Below are 18,521 nucleotides of genomic sequence, written 5' to 3' on the forward strand. Positions count from 1 at the left end.
ATCTATGCAGATGGCGATGGCATCAAAGTCGGCGGATGCTGGCAGCCATCAGAGGAGGTCTGACTCTTGTTAAGCAATTGAGTATAAGCACACTGTAACTCTACAACACTGTCAACAAATTTCATGGAGGAGATGTAGCCCTGCCCCCGTGGTTTACTCCATCTGTCTAACATGTTGACTTACATTTCATGGTCACATAAACATCTACTAGAGCAACAGCGACATGGAAAACACCTCTGGGAGAGCGGTGCAGCCTCGTGGTAGTGAAAGTGCTGAACAATGTGTCAGCTAATTGAAGTTCAACACAATCTGACAATGATTGTGATCATTTATTAATCATTCAAGTTATTTATTAAGCACAGAAACACCAACACACACTGGGAGGATTTACTGCTTTGTTCACATCATTGTCAAAAAAAAAAAAAAAACAAACCTTTGAGTTTTGAACTGTTGGTGAAACAAAACATGGAAATTCAAGATGTCCCCCTCCACATTTCTCATTCTTTTTCTTCCTAAGATCAAACAGTTTGAACTCATAAAATAAATTCAACCCCAATCATGAAATAACCCTGCAAATAATATCCAACATATCAGGTTCTGCATCCGTAGGACTGAAGCATGTGACTGTGAACAGTTACAGCTCAGCCATGCAAACAAGACAGCAGTTGCATTTGTTCCAAACTCCGTCGGATTACTAATGAGGTATTGACCTATAAATGGCACTTCAGAAATGACAGCTACTGATATTGACCTTTAAAAGTGGAGTAAATATAAAGAGTGTCTCCCAAAGCTCAGGGCTGTGCATGTGCCAGAGGTCAATACCAAGACTCCATCAGAACCATTAAGTAAAACATGCTCCTGGAATAAAATGCCACATTTAACTATTTGGCCAAACGATCTTGTGGACTGCATGAGCAAGGCTGGATGCAATTGTAGCTGACAGACAGAGGAGAGAGGGGCAACCTATCTGTGCAGACCACGGCTCTGAAATACGCGAGAGTCTTAATTGGGAGCACAGCACAACTGCTTCCTCACTGAGCCATGCCATTGGAAAGGAAATAAGCAGGAGCAGCAAATTATACAAAGACACTCATGAGGATAAAGGAACGTAGCTTACTGTGATCAGAGTAGGCAGATGAAACAACCCTAAATATGCATCTGACTGAGGCAGCACATTAATCTGAACACAGACAAACAGCCATTTGTCCAAAAGTGCCCCCATAGCAAAAATGATGTGTGTAATTTCAGAATATTCAGAAAACTTTTATTTTCTCCCCCCCATGGAAATTCAAAGTATACAAAAAACATTTCCTGTAAATGCAAAAGTGTATGATGAAACTTTTCCAATTTCTCCAGTTTGGTACAATATCTACTAGTTTATGATGAGTGACAGATGAAATGCATTCCAAAGGGAGGTGAGGTTAAAGTGAGGGAAAGAAATGGTTTATGCTACTCAGGTTTTAGGGAACACATTGAAAAGGACTGGATCAAACACTTTGAGAAGTTCAGTGTGTGGAGATGTGTGTTTTTTTCCCTTGACAACATGTATATTTAAAAAAAGCACTGGCAGTCTCTCACAGCATCGGTCGGAGATGTATCTTACAGGTGTACTCTTGCACGACTGTCAGGTGATACAGATCTGGTGCCCCTATGACTCTCCAACACCCTACCCCCATTCCCTGACCTCTATTTCCCTGTTGGTCAGTCCACAGCAAATCCGAAAAGCCTCCCAGTATCTCCATGGTGACAGGCCTCAGTCGAGCAGATGGCCTCAGTGTGCCGTGCGGCAATTAAAGAGGGAGCGACGGGCAGGGAAAAGAAAGTGGGTCAGGATCAGGAGTGGGGGGGGGGGTGGCGGCGGCAACGTGAAGCTGCCTCTGCCTTGGGCCTGCACGCCTATGTATGTATTTGCGTGCACATACCCACACAGAAACACGTGCACGCGTTCATGCCTCAGTGCACTCTTTCCCGGGTCTTCCCAGCAAAAACAAGCACCCGCCCCACGCCGGTCGCAGAGCATCAGCAATGTGGCAGAGGGAAGTGCAGCGCATAACAAAACTGCCCCTGAATCTCACGCACTCCAAATCTCCCCACCGGTGAGGGGGTCAGAGAAACTTCCACCAAATTACATGGGCAAATCCCGCCACCCTATCGATGGAATTAACCCTTTAAATCCCATATAACGACACAGAGTCAGTCCTGCGTTACTTGGATTTCCTCCACCGGAGCAACACTCCCATTTGCTTCTTTTTCCTCCAGCTTAAGCAGAATTTCATAAAACAGCAGGGATGAAACGCACACTTGACGAAGTGAGGCAAATCCAATCAGTTTTATCTCTTGACTTTCATCGTAGACTGAGCAGTGTATTGAAACATGGGACGAACATTTCATCTCGACTTGGACTCACTTGAAATAAAAAATCTGATTGAGCATCTCAAACAGTCATTACTCGACTTAAGAAAGGCTTTAATTAAACTAATTTGGGAGACAATATGATCTTTCCCACATTATGGATTTTTTAATTGAATCTGCTGTCTTATGTGTCATAATACTCTTACAATGATGCAACAGGCAGCCTGCTTGTTTGAAGACAGCTTTAATGGAGAATGCAAGTTGGTTTTGGGGGGTCTGCTGGCTTCCCGCATAGAAACAGAAAAAAGGCCTAATGAGCTGGAAAAAATTGAATGAACTTTTATTTGCACAAGTCTTTTCTTCCAGCAAGCAGCCCCAACGTGCCAACACAGAACTCCATTTCAAGGCATTTCCTTATTCACAGGCAGTATGACCTTCTACAAACTCCCGTACCCTGCAGGGTCCAAATGTAAATCTCCATTTCCCCTTTACATTTAGGCTGTTACTTTTCATTGCAGTTTTTTTTTTTGTATTAATTTAGGAAGAAAGGTACAATCCTTAAACCCATTCTGCAGTGCAATTTAAAATTTGGCAACCTGTAGGGTCTGAGTCTGCCGGCTGTAAAGGGGAAGGTATTTTAATACTTTTGCTGCGGTATTAAAAAGCCTCCCTATAAAGTTTCCCAATCCAACATTTGTTCCTCTTTTGCCTCCATTTTTAGTTGGATAATGCTCTCAATGATGCTAGAGGGGAGAACTATAACTCTCAAAACCATCTCAGATGAATATTTAAAATGTTTGTTGTTCATATGAATGGTTAACATAACATAAGGTTAAAATAGGAAAATCATGTACCATAAAAAAGGCAGCAAAATGCACTGAGTTCAACTCTTCATCTGAGAGTCTACGATGTATGTGCGACCGGGGTCAAGGAGTGGGTGGGTTTAGCAATTTATATCTGCATATATTTCATTCGTATAAACTTTGTAACTGCCACATTTGAAATGTGGGCGGAATTGAGGAGGACTTTTAAACTGCCCCGAACCTTCAGTATTTCTGGCCTGACGTGACTTTTGCCATCTACAGGGCTCAACTGACAATTGCTGTGAACTACAAAAAGGCCCTGCGTGATCCCTTTACTATTATCAAAGCCCTACCAAATCCTGACTGGTTGATTCCACTTGAAGAACCCGTAGCCAAGCAAGACGTGTGCTGCCATTGTGGAAGCTCCCATGTGGAAACCCCTGGCAAAGTTACTCAGCTGGAAGAGGCAAGAAAAAGTGAGGAGGAGGAGGAGGAGGAGGAAGATGAGAGGTAGGTGGGGGTTATTTCAGCTATTTCGCATTAGAAGTAATTACTTTTAGGGGAAGTAGTAAAAAGTAACATAGACAAAATGTCAGATGGAGGACGACCATGACCTAGATTACTCTACAACCTTAACCAAATATTCTTTTTTATTATCATTGTTACTCTGAACTGAACTGTAGCTCAACCTTAGTTATAGTCTTACTTTAGTTGCTATGATAGGAGGATGATCATGCTGAAAAGCATCAGTGAAGACTTGAATTTGAATTGAATTTTTGAAACTTTTGAAAACAATGTTCAGAGGAAGGAATTACTCTGCAAAAGCAACAAAATGATCAAATACTTACAAATAAGCATGGTGTGTCGCAAGCACTGGCAGATAGGGAAAAAATAAATAGTGCTTTTTTTATAACTCAGATTAATGAATTAATTTAGTGCCACGGGCTATAAGCACAGAGGACACTACTTCGTAGTGGCCTCTGTGCATAGCACGAGGCACTACTTAATATTGTCCATACTTATTATTATTCTTATTATTATTTAGTGCCACGGGCTATAAGCACAGAGGACACTACTTCGTAGTGGCCTCTGTGCATAGCACGAGGCACTACTTAATATTGTCCATACTTATTATTCTTCTTCTTATTATTCCGTCACTTTTTCGTCCGTTAATGCGGGTCGTACTGCGTGACGGAGCCCAACAATATATATATCAAAACGTGCGTCTCGATCGGGAATAGCGTGCTAAGTTCTGGGTAGTCGATATTCCGATTTTTCCCAAAGTTATTCCCAAAAAACCAGCAAAAATGTTCCATAGAGAATGAATTGGAATCGACGAAAAATCGCCTCAAAAATTCACCTATTTTCTCATCCACATAGCTCAGTCATACGTACACCTAAAAATATCATTCAAACTTTAAAACGGAGGAAATCTTGTGCTCTTTCCACAAAATCAAACCTTTTTCTCCTAAATACTCCACTTTTCAAACTACGAGCTCTCAAAGGAGCAGTCCGAATCACTTTTTCCTCAAAGTTAGAGTGTAACCGCTCGTTAAGTAGAGTGAGAGCACTGTGAAAAAGTAACCGACATTTTCATGTTTAACTCGAGCTCACGGCCAAACCGTGAAAAGGAGACAAATTATTTTTTGGCAAAACGTAGACACAGGTCTTGGGATTCATAAAATCTAAGTTTGAGAGCTCTACTCCTCACCAAATTTAAACTGGAGGGCTCAGAGCGTCTGAAACACCTGTTTTTGGCCCAATTGACTGCAATGCAAATCAAGGTTTCACTAAAAACAATTTCACTCTGACTTCGCACTGTCCCTACACGCTCATTTTAAGGACTTTTCAAATCAAATAAAGACTTTCGGAATCTCCAGACTCTTCTGTCTTTCACGGTGTTTTCGTTTTTCGGACCGGAGCTACGGTTTGCTCGCAATTCGAAGTAGTTCGGGACGTGGTCAAAAGCCACTTTTCGGAGCGTTTTCGGGAGAGTCTGAGCTCTGACCCGAACGAATTCTCAAATCACCGTGACGACCGCATCTCTCTCAGCTCAGGTCTGTGGATCAAACCCACCTCACTTTGGAGACTCACTGCTTCGTCATGCTTTGTCACAGAAACTCCGTTCAAAGTTTAAAAAGGTCACAAGACTTTGACCTCTATTTGTGACGAAAGGCTTTATGATAGCTCCTACGCTTCCTACACAATCACAGATCAATTGTCATGCTGGTCTCATCTCACTCTCTCTGTGGCCTATGGCCATCACTTTGAATGATTTCTTCTCAAAGACACACAGAGATATAGAGATGTAGACACAGACAGATATCCAGACGCACACAGAGACAGATATCCAGACGCACTCACACATGTACACAGACACACACAGAGACAAATATCCAGACGCACTCACACATATACACAGACGCAAACAGAGACAGATATACAGACGCAATCACACATATACACAGACAGAAATAGAGGCAGATATAGACACGCACTCACACATTTACACAGACATACACAGAGACAGATATACAGACACGCGCATTGTCAAAAGCCATGGGAGAGTCTGAGCTCTGACCTGAGCGAATTCTCAAATCACCGTGATGACCGCAGCTCTCCCAGCTCAGGTCTATGTGAAGCTGTTGCTGTGGATCAAACCCACCTCGCTTTGGAGCCTCAATGCTTCGTCATGCTTTGTCACAGAAAGTCCGTTCAAAGTTTAAAAAGGTCATGAGACTTTGACCTCTATTTGTGACGACAGGCTTTATGATAGCTCCTACGCTTCTTCCACAATCACAGATCAATTGTCATGCTGGTCTCATCTCACTCTGTCTGTGGGCTATGGCCATCACTTTAAATGATTTCTTCTCAGAGACAGACACAGAGATATAGAGATGCAGACACAGACAGATATACAGACGCACACAGAGACAGATATCCAGACGCACTCGCACATGTACACAGACACACACAGAGACAAATATCCAGACGCACTCACACATATACACAGACATACATACAGTCAGATAGACATATGCACTCACACATTTACACAGACATACAAAGAGACAGATATACAGATCAGGTCTGTGGATCAAACCCACCCCACTTTGGAGCCTCACTGCTTCGTCATGCTTTGTCACAGAAACTCCGTTCAAAGTTTAAAAAGGTCACGAGACTTTGACCTCTGTTTGTGACGACAGGCTTTATGATAGCTCCTACGCTTCCTCCACAATCACAGATCAATTGTCATGCTGGTCTCATCTCACTCTGTCTGTGGCCTATGGCCATCACTTTCAATTTCTTCTCAAAGACACACACAGAGATATAGAGATGCCAGATACAGACAGATATACAGACGCACACAGAGACAGATATACAGACGTACTCCCACATATACACAGACACACACAGTCAGATAGACAGATGCACTCACACATATACACAGACGGAAATAGAGGCAGATATAGACACGCACTCACTGAATCAAGCTCAATCGGTTCTCCGAACGGAAATTTCTCCAGGATGGCTTTCAACAGCATGACGGTACGCGGGTTGCTCGTCCAGTCGAGGGGCGAGGGGCGACGGGCGACGGGCGACGGGCAACAAACGACGGGCGACGGACGACGGGCCCCGGGTCCCGTGGCACTTCAAAATTTCCCTGGAATTTTCTAGTTATTATTATTATTATTCCGTCACTTTTTTGTCCGTGAATGTGGGTCGTACCACTTGAAGGAGCCCAACAATATATATATCAAAACGTGCGTCTCGATTGGGACAAGTGTGCTAACTTCTGGGTAGTCGATATTCCGATTTTTCCCAAAGTTATTCCCAAAAAACCACAAAAAATCTTCCATAGGAATGAATGGGATCCGAAGAAAAATCGCCTCAGAATTTCACCTATTTTCTCAGTCGCGTAGCTCAGTCTTACTTTGACGTAGAAATGTGAATCAAACGTTAAAACGGAGGAAATCTTGTGCTCTTTCCAGAACATCAAACCTTTTTCTCCTAAATGGTATGGTTTTCGAACTATGACCTCTCAAAGGAGCAGTCCGATTCACTTTTTCCTCAAAGTTAGAGTGTAACCGCTCGTTAAGTAGAGTGAGAGCACTGTGAAAAAGTAACCGACATTTTCATGTTTAACTCGAGCTCACGGCCAAACCGTGAAAGGGAGACAAAAGATTTTTTGGCAAAACGTAGACACAGGTCTTGGGATTCAGAAAATCAAATTTTTACAACTCTACTCCTCACCAAATTTAAACTGGAGGGCTCAGAGCGTCAGAAACACCTGTTTTTGGCCCAATTGACTGCAATGCAAATCAAGGTTTCACGAAAAACAATTTCACTCTGACTTCGCACTGTCCCTACACGCTCATTTTAAGGTCTTTTCAAATCAAACAAAGACTGTCAGAATCCCCAGACTCTTCTGTCTCTCACGGTGTTTTCGTTTTTTGGACCGGAGCTACGGTTTGCTCGCAATTCGAAGTAGTTCGGGACGTGGTCAAAATCCACTTTTCGGAGCGTTTTCGGGAGAGTCTGAGCTCTGACCCGAACGAATTCTCAAATCACCGTGACGACCGCAGCTCTCTCAGCTCAGGTCTGTGGATCAAACCCACTTCACTTTGGAGCCTCACTGCTTCGTCACACTTTGTCACAGAAACGCCGTTCAAAGTTTAAATGGGTCAGAAGACTTTGAACTCTGTTTGTGACAAAAGGCTTTATGATAGCTCCTACGCTTACTACGCAATCACAGATCAATTGTCATGTTGGTCTCATCTCACTCTGTCTGTGGCCTATGGCCATCACTTTGAATGATTTCTTCTCAAAGAGTGACACAGAGATATAGAGATGCCAGATACAGACAGATATACAGACGCACACTGAGACAGATATAGACACGCACTCAAACATATACACAGACATACACAGACACAGATATACAGATGCACTTACACATTAACACAGACTTACACATAGACAGATAGACAGATGCACTCAGACATATACACAGACGTACACAGAGACAGATATACAGACACACTCACTGAATCAAGCTCAATCGGTTCAACGAACGGAAATTTCAGCAGGAAGGCTTTCGACAGCATGACGGTACGCGGGTTGCTCGTCCAGTCGAGGGGCAAGGGGCGACGGGCGACGGGCAACGAACGACGGGCTATGGATGACGGGTGACGGACGGGCCCCGGCTCCCGTGGCACTTCAAAATTTCCCTGGAATTTTCTAGTTATTAATTATAAAAGATTAAGTCATAAAAGTTTATTGGTTACAATTCAAAATCCAGCTTTTCTTCAAATTTACTGTCACCTCCCACGATAAAGGCTAAATCCTCCGGTGCATTTTTATTTCAACTTACTTTTATGGATGCAATTCCATTGACATACATAATATAAACTCGTGAAATGTTTTCAGACATGTATTAACCTCAAGCACACATTGTTTTGGCTCAAGATGATGCAAAGAATGGGAAAGGATGTGCAGATGCAGCATCAGAGCATCAGGCTCTTGAGAGGAAGGCCTGCCTTCATCAAGGCCATCAGCCACTGAAATGGCGCATTACAGAGTCTGCAGCAGCGTGATGATAGAGAAGTGAGGTGTGGGGGGTACTGTGTGTGCACATCTGCTATTCATGAGTCCCTGCGGTTCATGTTTATATAAGGTCCCCCTAATAAATGTTAGGTATGAAAAGAACACGGTGACCATGGACCCTTTATTCTCCTCCTGCTGTATTTATTATTTAGCGTTCTGCATTCAGATGAGTTAACCCACGTACAGTGTCAAGGGGAATGTGGTCAGGGTTTTGGACCCCACGGTTAACAACAACACAGCCATACCCTACGGCTGTGCCTTTATGCATGCAATTCAATACTGCAAATAGGAGCAGCACTGACATAGACTCAGGAAGAAAGTGAGATAAAGGGATAAACAGAACGTCTTCCTCTGCTCTGAGGTGGGCATGCGGCTTAGATCGCACACCCACCTCTAAATACTAAATCTAATGATGAGCACATGTACTGCGATGCCATACAAAGAGAAGTAATACAGGAAGGAGGCGGAAGGCCGTTTGGCACACCTGACTTTGTGAACGTAAAGCAAAACGTCGAAGGGAAATTCAGCCAGGCTTGAAACTGGGGAATCAATAGCTGACTACATTAGTAGGTTTGGCATGGACTATACTAGCAAAATGGAAGGATCAATGCCAAACTGTAGGCCATCTCTGTGTTCATCTTCATCCCTCACACACCAATTTGAAACTGTGTACTAAAAAAGAAGCAAAAAAAAAAGAAAGAAAAATATGAAAAATTCTTGTGCCACCTGTGTGGGTTGACCTCAATCTCACTATTATGACAAGCACTGGGAAACTATCATGTCAGCCGCGGCGCAGGTGGAGGGAAGAAATAATAGCTGAAATTTTTGGAGAAACGCTTACATATCAACAGCTGAGGTCCCTTTGAACCGAGCAATTATCTTTTAAGTCGGTCACAGCAGGGAGAAGTGACAACACAAACAAAAGACGCACACAAAGGAATATGACAGACACAGAGTTGACCTGTTATCAGTCATATTTTGCTAGTCAGTCTGTACAGGACGAGGGCACTAAGGAGCTTTGCACCAAGCTTCAGCACACTGGGAGCTTAGCTATATGTCAGGGAGAATAAATAAACCTGTGCTTGTGTTTTTTTTTATAAGCAGCCCCCCCACCCCTCCCCGCTTATACAACCACCACCACTACCGCTCTACTCCTTTAAACCCCCCCCGCCCCAACCACCACTTTCATCCACTCCCATTTACAACCGTGCCGTTGCTTTGAAGCGCAGTCAGCTCCCAGAGAGATATCAGTGCGGAATATTAAATGAGTGAACACCATCACTCATTAAAAAGGGAAACATTTCATGAAACAAACCCCCTTTTGTATCAAGTGCGAACCGAGCCGACTCTCAGCACGCAGCCATCCTCAAAGGCAGAGCGGGGAAAGGGGAGAGGGTAGTGAGACATGGAGGGTTTGGTGCATCCAAGTTTGTGCAAAATAAAAGAGGAAAAATGTGGAAGTTCTGGCAGGAGATCAGCACCGAGCCCCAGCGAAAGCCAGTGTGCAATGTGGCAATGACGGAAATTTCGATACCACTTTGATTCGCAACCTTTCCGTAACGAAAGATTGAAGCCGCTACAAAACTTTTAGAAAGGTTCTATATTTTCATTTAAATGTGTTCTGTGAGCTTATAGGTTACTCCTGGAGGGTATTTATCAGTGGATGACGAGTGCAATGGCAGAGTTTGAAGGCTTGTAATGGGATTGACAGATATGGTTTTTGAGGGCGGAGTGGATGTTTTCGGTCAGAAGTTGGAGACACTTTGTGCTGATACTCTGTGTCTTATACGTTGACCCCTTTGAGGTTGGGAATTTTGAAAAGTGTCGACATTCGCTCTTTGCTGGATGGAAGACGCGGGATGGAGAGTAAGAAGTCAGTGTAAAAAACTGAAATCTCAAATGAATCGGTGAGTAAAGCAGCTCTTTAAAATTCTTCAGAAAAGAATAGGAAAGAAATTCTAAAAGACATTATTGACTTTGATAAAAATGCATTATATACCGCCATTCTATTGACAATTTCAGAGCAATTAAATTATATTACCTATTTAGCAGCAGAATAATTTCAGTACGTCAAAGAGCAAAATCAGAATGATATTGAAAAGAACTTTGATCACATATTTAATTTAAAGCTTATCCTTGCCCTGAAACTATGCCAACTGATATATTAGCTTGACTCCAGGCAGTTAAGAGTAGAGCTGCGGGCCAGCTCTTATCAACACTGTACAAGTCAGTGTGCAGCTCATTGAGTCAAAAAGCAAAGGACTTGATAAATGCATTAACTAGCCCATCACGTTTTCAGCTCCATCCACCTCTGAACGGGTAGAACACACTAGAATAAATAAAAAACAAGCATTTGGTTCATAGCTCTGAACGAGATTGGCACAAAGCAAACGTGACAAGTCTGGTAAAATTCATTTCATGGTGGTTTTTTTCAGTGAGGTCGATCAAAATTCTCCACACACATCAGCCTATAAATTTTCACCTTACAAGCTCTATTTTCCGTTTCATCCTCAAACTCAGCAGGTCCTTCTCAGACCAGTTATCAGGACTTCTGTGCTCCTTCATGGAGGCACATCAGGACAGCTACTTGTTGTAAACTGAATGAGTTTTCAGGGGGAGATGCGACATGGGCTTTATTTTAAAGGCATACAGCCGTAGTGGGAAAACCAAGAATTGCCCACTCACTCAATTCCAGATCTGGCAATGGCTAAATGCCCCAGTTGGAAACTCAGAGCATCCCCTTATATTTTCTTTTCATTTAAACGAGTGAAGGAGAAAATAAAAAATGACTATTTAAAAAATAAAACATTAAAATGATGGATTAAAGACTGCATTTTCTTCACACGCGAATTAATGCATTTATTTTAACAGACATGACTGATTACAGGTGGTAACTATATAAGTCATGGCAAATGGGAGCAAAGAGGATATCCAAGCTATTGGAACGCCAGATATGGTGATGAAAACTGCAGAATGTTTTGAATCTCTCCAACATGAAAGATTATTTACTTTTTCTTCAGAGAAGATTTACATCAACTCAGGAAGCATAATAAACTGATCCTGAGATGGTGGAACAGCTATCTGACATTCGCCAAGAAAAATATGGAACAAGTGTAGTCAGTCAATGCCATCCTCAGCCGTGCAGGAATTTAACCATTTAATCCTTTGACATGGATTGACTAAACAGAAAGAAAAATACTTGACAGATTAATGCCAAATCAGAACCACCCAGGGTGAGATATGATCCCCTTTATTGATTTCCTTTCCTTACATTGCCGACTCAGCGATTTGAGTTGAAACTGAAGAATTTCAAGGATTTAAGGCATAAAATTGCAGCTGCAGCCAGTTGATAAACGTGTTTGCCATCCTGAACCAACATGGTGGCAGTCTGGAGAGAGGGAGGCAAAAGAGCAGGAGGGGGGACACCCAACACACACTAAAATAACAAACAAATGAAAACACAGAGTGCGATACTAACATGCATGTTCCAACAAAACAAGCTATCCGGCGTCCTTAGATAGCCCGTGTCTGGGACAAACATTACTTCTGATATTTGATTACACTTCCAGAAGCCTGAAAATAGCTTTGTTCAGTGACGGGAGATCAGATCCAAGCAAATTCCTCACCGCAGACACATGTTGAGGTACTGTAAGGGCTTTGTGTCAGTGCTTTGAAACATTTGTTCATTCCTTGACATGAATAAAATCCTGCACATAAAACTCCAAACAACTGTTGTGAACGTCATTAAACATTTACTTGGTTTTCAACGGTATTAATGCTGTCATCTCCATGCAGAGAACCCTCCATTTGGTCACCAACATTTCATTATTTAGGATGCATGCAATATGCTGTATTTGGTATGAAAATGTACATCAGGAAATCACAAAGAAAACTAAGAATATGGTAATTGGATCAATTGTTGCACCGTATGGAAGAAAAGTTGGCTAATTTAAACATTTTGTCATTTGTCAAAAAAATCTCTTTGAGAGCCGCTGCTGAAATTAATGACAATCCAATCCATTCCAAAAATCATAGCAGACAACAGAAACTGCTTCACAGAAGACGTTTCACACAGTGTTTGGAGAGGGATTTGCTAAAGAGCTGACAGCAGAACCACAATGAGCTAAATGCTCCGAGATGAATTTTGAGTGGCCGAGTGGCTCCATTAGTTCCTATGGCAAAAGCGAAGCTTAATCTCCTGTCAGCTCCCCTCAAGCTAGTCTCCCAGGACTCCAAGCTCTCTCTCCCATCCATCACCTCAGCAGGGACCAAAGGGAGACTCCCCAAAGGAATGAGGATCAGAGCAATTTGCTTTCACACTCTAACCATCAAGGCCTAGCAATCCCACAGCGACTCTCTGCATTTCACTGTATCACAGCTGTCATCCAAATAAAATACAGAACTACTCACACTGGCAATTACAGTTTTCCTCGAAAGAGAGAACAAATGAGAAAAGCCAAAATGCTAATTACAGTTATTCAAAGAGTGGCGGTATTCATCCCGTGACCCTGTCAGAGGAGAAATTTTCCTGTCTGTTTCACTCCCCAACATCGAATATATACCCCCATTCAATTTCTGAGCATGCACGCAGTTGTCCTCAGACCCCCTGACTACGCAGCCAATCAGTTTATCCGACTGAATCGTGTGACATTTCGTACACAAAGGCCGACTTCAATTTGACTCAGATGAGTCAGAGAAACAAATACACACTGCAGCAGCTGTCATTTGTGACCGTTTGTCTTGAGTGAAAATGAACTGTCATGTATCAGGCTTCAGTGACAAGCTTGTGCATAAAAATCCGACTCTTAGCAGTGCAATTAACCCTAAATTGTCGAGACAATAAAACTGTCCATCAAAAACTGAGAGGGAGACGTCCCTCCTGGTGTACATCTTTCTGGGGACATCACACGAGAATCAAACAGCACATAAACACGCTTGATGGACAGTCACACAAAAAATAATACAGTCGTGTTGTGATATGACTCTAGAGATAGAGTGCTGAAGAACCAAGAGAAGCTCATGGAAAAAAAAGTGCATGAAATGACTGACAGCAGTGAACAACAGGGGTCTCCGGCAGAGTGATTTTAGCTCGCATGGTGCCAAGATATCACAAAGAGTATAATTCAAAGCTACACAATTTCAAAGATTGAATTAATAGTACTCTTAAAGTTGATGCTCGCTCACCATTCAGCATTCATTTCCCTAATGTTTAATCCAACTAAGATGAAGAATTAGAGCTGGAAAATCTCCTTATCCCACCGCTGAGAGTGATATCTGTACGGGCTCATGCAGCACCAGGACCAGGAGGATGGAGCCAAGCCATAAACAACCACCTGGTTACTAACTCAATTCACACGCAATTAAATCTCGGCCTGGAATACTGGAGAGACCGGGTTCTAATGTAAGAAAGTGGGAACAGGGCTGCAGTTAATATTCCCTGATCCATTATCCTCGTCATTCCTTTTATTTGATAATCTATTTGGCGAGCAGCTTTCTGTCTATGAACTTGGCACTCGTGTGTTTTCTACAAATGGTTATTGCCATGACAGGAACAAATGGTTTTTCCCTAATGGATAACTGCAGCAGGGTTTGCTGCTACTTGCATTTGTCAGGGCCGTTCCCACTTGTTTGTGTTGGGCAATGAGGAAAGAGTCTGGAACATGTTGTATATCAATTAGACCATCAAAGATGGTGGGCATTTATGGCTGCACCCTTTAACCCCAGGGTGAAAAGACCAAATTCTTGTTTTTGCATGTCAAAAGAAATGGTTGCAAACAACAGCTGAAATAAAAAAACATTTCCAGGCAATTCCCTTCATGAAAATGTCTGTAGGAGTGATTTATGCAGCCATTTTGTTTTTAAATAAAAACTGCAGCAATTAAAAAAAGAGAAAAGTGGTGTATTTGTATGCTGTCTAATTGGGCTTGGAAAGCACCTCCTACTTCACTCAAATAAATTATTTCAGGAGCCTTTAAAAGCAATTTTTGAGACATTTTCCACTCCCTTGATTGAACAGCTTCAAAAGATTTCCAACGTGAACCAGTTAATCCTGATCTTCTCCACAAGCAAAGGGATCATCTCAATGTAAATCAGACAGGGCTTTTGATCAAAGTATCGAATCAGTCTTAAACACATGACACCATAAGGAGCCTCACTGCGAACACGGTCGACATCTTAGTTTTTCCTGAGCTCAGAGCAGGTGGAAAAAAAAAAAAGCCCAGATATAGAACATTTGACAAGAAAAAAGGTTTTTTTTTTTAGATTTATTAGACTTGGATTTAAGCATCGCTGCAGCATGATCCCTAAAGCATGTACTTTCTGCAGGGAAAACAAGATCATCAGTGCCCTTCAAAACATGATCTGACATTTTCTTGACCACACTTGACCTGTTTTCATTCTTAAACTTAAATTAGGGGCGTCAGTCAGCATTTACCGGTCCAAGATGTAAACAAACCAATATACCTGGAGCTACGCCTTAAAGGCCCCTCTGCCTAATGGCTTACAAACACACAAGCATGTATGTACTTGCTGTTTTTGTTCTTGGCTCATTCTGCTGTCAACATGACCAGGATGATTATATCCTTTCCAGTAACATTCACATAGACTTATTATTGTATTTCAATACTTGGGTCCTCTTTGAGAAGCTTTGAGGTAAGGGGGATAAATGTCAAATTATCACTCCATTTATCAATCACTGGTGTCCGCCTCAACACTTCATTCTCCACCCAAAGGCTACACAAATCCACACACTGAGTTAAATTATGCTCTTTGGTGTTTTCATGGCAGTTTCTCAGAGGGTGAGACGGGACTAATCATTGGAATACAACTGTCTCTATCTCTGTCTGTATCATCCTTCCTCAGGAAATGTGATTGAACATGAAAACAGCAAGGGCCCACGGTTCCTATTCAAGAGCTCTTTTAATATTGTCATTTCTTTATGATCCAGCTGCATGGAACTGAGGCCACAGGTTTCAATCATCATTCAGGAGCATGCTGTGGCCCGAGGTTGCCATTACAATGAGATATTGGAGAAGTTGGGAGACTGCTGGCCACAGTTCGCACATGTCGCCATCTGTCTGCTGCCCGGGTAAGTTCATTATTATTAATATTATTATTATATATATATATTTGCGAGTCAAAAGAAGTATTCTGCAGCCGTTCGGATTGGGGTTTGGATCTCAGGACGGAAAAAAAATAACACTTTCCAATTCTCTTGAATTAATTTGTACATCTCGTTGCAAAACGGCAAAGCGAGGCAATTACATCGATCCACCCATTCGTGCATGAATCTAGTGTGTCATTGCAAAAACATCGCGCAAAACACACACAAACACACCGCGGGGCAAAGGGGGGGGGGGTGATAAAATAAGGCAGAGACGTTGGTGATCCCCCTCGGATCTATTTGTGCGGCTTACCTTGGATGTGCAGCGCCAACAGGAGTATCCATATCCCCACACACATCGCCATGGCACCTCAACTATCCGGATCTTCAGCGAAAAGCCCGAGAGTGGATGGATGGGGCTCACTCGAGACGACCAATACCAAGCATGCAACTTCTGAAAATCCCACTTCGGGCCCCCCACCTCCACACACACACACACACACACACACACACACACAAACACAGACACACAACTAGTCTACCTCTGTCTCTCAAAGAGCAGCGGTGCACTTTCTCCAAAAGAAAAACTAGAGGCTCGGCAATGCGCCCCCTCCGTGCCAAAGCATCAATTTCACGTCTGCAGTGACTCCCTGGCTGGTCGAGAGTTGATTTTTCAGTTTGTTTTGGATTTTGCTGTTTGCTGTTTTTTTTTTTTTTTTCGTCCAAAGTAGAACCTGGCCGGTTCACCCAAAAGCAGATCCAAGCGGCTGCAGATGTGGCCGGTTTGGAGGTGGATGGAGTCTTCCAGAGGAGAGAAAAGCAGAGTTGGATTTCTTGTCAAAGAGGCTCTTCTAGTTTAGCCATCCAGCCTTTGTTGCTCCATTCACCGCAGCGGCTGCAGGACTCTCTGGCTGTCTGTCTGTCTTTGCCGCTCTCTCTCTCTCCCTCCCTCCCTCCCTCTCTCTCTCTCTCTCTCTCTCTCTCTCTCTCTCTCTCCCTCTCCCTCCTCCAGTAGCCTATTGTGGATCAGAGGTAAAGTGGGCGGGAGGTCTTCGATCGATGCAGCGCCGGGGAAGTTTCCAACACTTATGAGAGACTTCCTCCGGGGAAATGTCGGCTGACACCACAGCCTCGGAGATATACCGCCGTCCGCCTCCCCACCCCCCGTCCAAGCTTTAGTCCTCCTCCGTCTGCGAGCCGCGGTCGGCCGGACAGGTCGGGAGGACCGGCTCGGTGAAGTTGTTGGAACTACTAGAAATGGTGGGATGTGTCCTCACCTTCCCCGCCCCACTTCCTCTGGATCTATTTTTCCTTTTTTTTTTTTTTTTGTCTTATTTATTGTGTGTGTGCGTGTGTGTGTCTGTGTGTGTGTGTGTGTGTGTGTGTGTGTGTGTGTGGATGAAATCGAGTGTGTGCTCAGTCCGCTGCGCACACCGCCCCGCTGATCTGCCGCCACAGTGAGCGGCGGACCAGAGCCGACGCACCGGGAGAGATCGGGATAGGATGACGTAGTGCGAAAGTAGGAGGAGCCTGGATCGGCTGGGAAAGAAGGAAGGAAGGAAGGAAGGAGGGATGAATTAGGACTACGGCATACAACGGGCCCGGCCTCTTCCTCCTGGGGGTTGGGACGGAGTGACTCAAAGTTTTCTGGCACGTCGATGCTTTCTGAAACTGAAACAACTGGAGGAGGATGGAGAGAGATCCGTCGATCTGAGGGGTGGGGATGTAAAACGACACAAATAAAATTCATGAATCGGGAAACGGCGCCCATGCGTTTAAACTCCCCCTCACTGAAACCCGCAGAGCAGACACACGCACACAAAAGGGCTTTGCTGTTTAAAGAGGTAGTAAAAGTGGAAATGAAATCCGTGATGGCCACATTGTCAGCAGTTCTGCTTTCTATCATCAGCTTTTGTTTTCTTTCTTTTCTTTTTTTTTTTTGGTCCACATGAAAGTACTCAAAAAATAACCCAAGCATATAAAAATACACATGGTGTCCCAAAAGTGAGAATCAGATGTCAAGCTTCTAACAGGCAGATGTGGTGCAGCCAGTGGAAGACATAAACAACAGCTTCATTTATCAGTCATTAAATAATTAACTTCAAATTAGTTCAGTAAGTGAGAAAGTATTTCTCATATGTGGTGCACCATCAACCCCTCCCCCTCCCAAATGACCCCTGCGGCACCCCAGACCTCATGTGAACCACAAGTCAACATAATAAATCTGGGTGGGTCGGTGAGAATCTAAAATATGATCCAGATCATCCTATACTTTTGTGATTTTTAAACATGGCAAGTGATGCAAAAGGAGGCCATCTTATGGGATTTTTGTTGCTTTTTGTTTATGTTTTTTTTTTTTTTAAATGCTTATTTAAGACCTGAGTGATTTGCCTGACATCTACAGCCATGTATGTGTGTGAGCACATGCAAATGGGAGGGGGGAGTCTGGTTTACCTCACGAGTCGGCTCATGAGCTGACTAACCGATAATTTCTCTCCTTCCTCCTCAGTCAAGCAGCTCACCCTCTTCTCTAGAAACGACCTCACAGGATCAGGCATGTGATAGTCCTGCCTGTAAATGAATAGGAGAATGAATGTGATAACACTTCCCTCTTGTGGACGGCAGTTCTTCAGTTTACACCGGACCTGGCCCAGCAT

At 43.3% G+C, this 18,521-nt stretch overlaps 1 protein-coding gene across 1 annotated transcript in view; it reads right to left on the bottom strand.

Annotated features, from left to right (window-relative positions):
* The window catches only part of nectin1b (nectin cell adhesion molecule 1b), a 76,928-nt gene extending 59,630 nt beyond the window's left edge, over nt 1–17,298 (bottom strand). The window contains exon 1 of the mRNA XM_029516868.1: nt 16,178–17,298. Within this exon, the coding sequence (XP_029372728.1) occupies nt 16,178–16,229 (52 nt within the window). The 5' untranslated portion in view covers nt 16,230–17,298. The remainder of the gene's footprint in view (nt 1–16,177) is intronic.
* Between the last annotated feature and the right edge of the window lie 1,223 nt (nt 17,299–18,521).

This window comes from Echeneis naucrates, chromosome 13, assembly GCF_900963305.1.
Source record: "Echeneis naucrates chromosome 13, fEcheNa1.1, whole genome shotgun sequence".
In the NCBI taxonomy this organism is placed as follows: Eukaryota; Metazoa; Chordata; class Actinopteri; order Carangiformes; family Echeneidae; genus Echeneis; species Echeneis naucrates.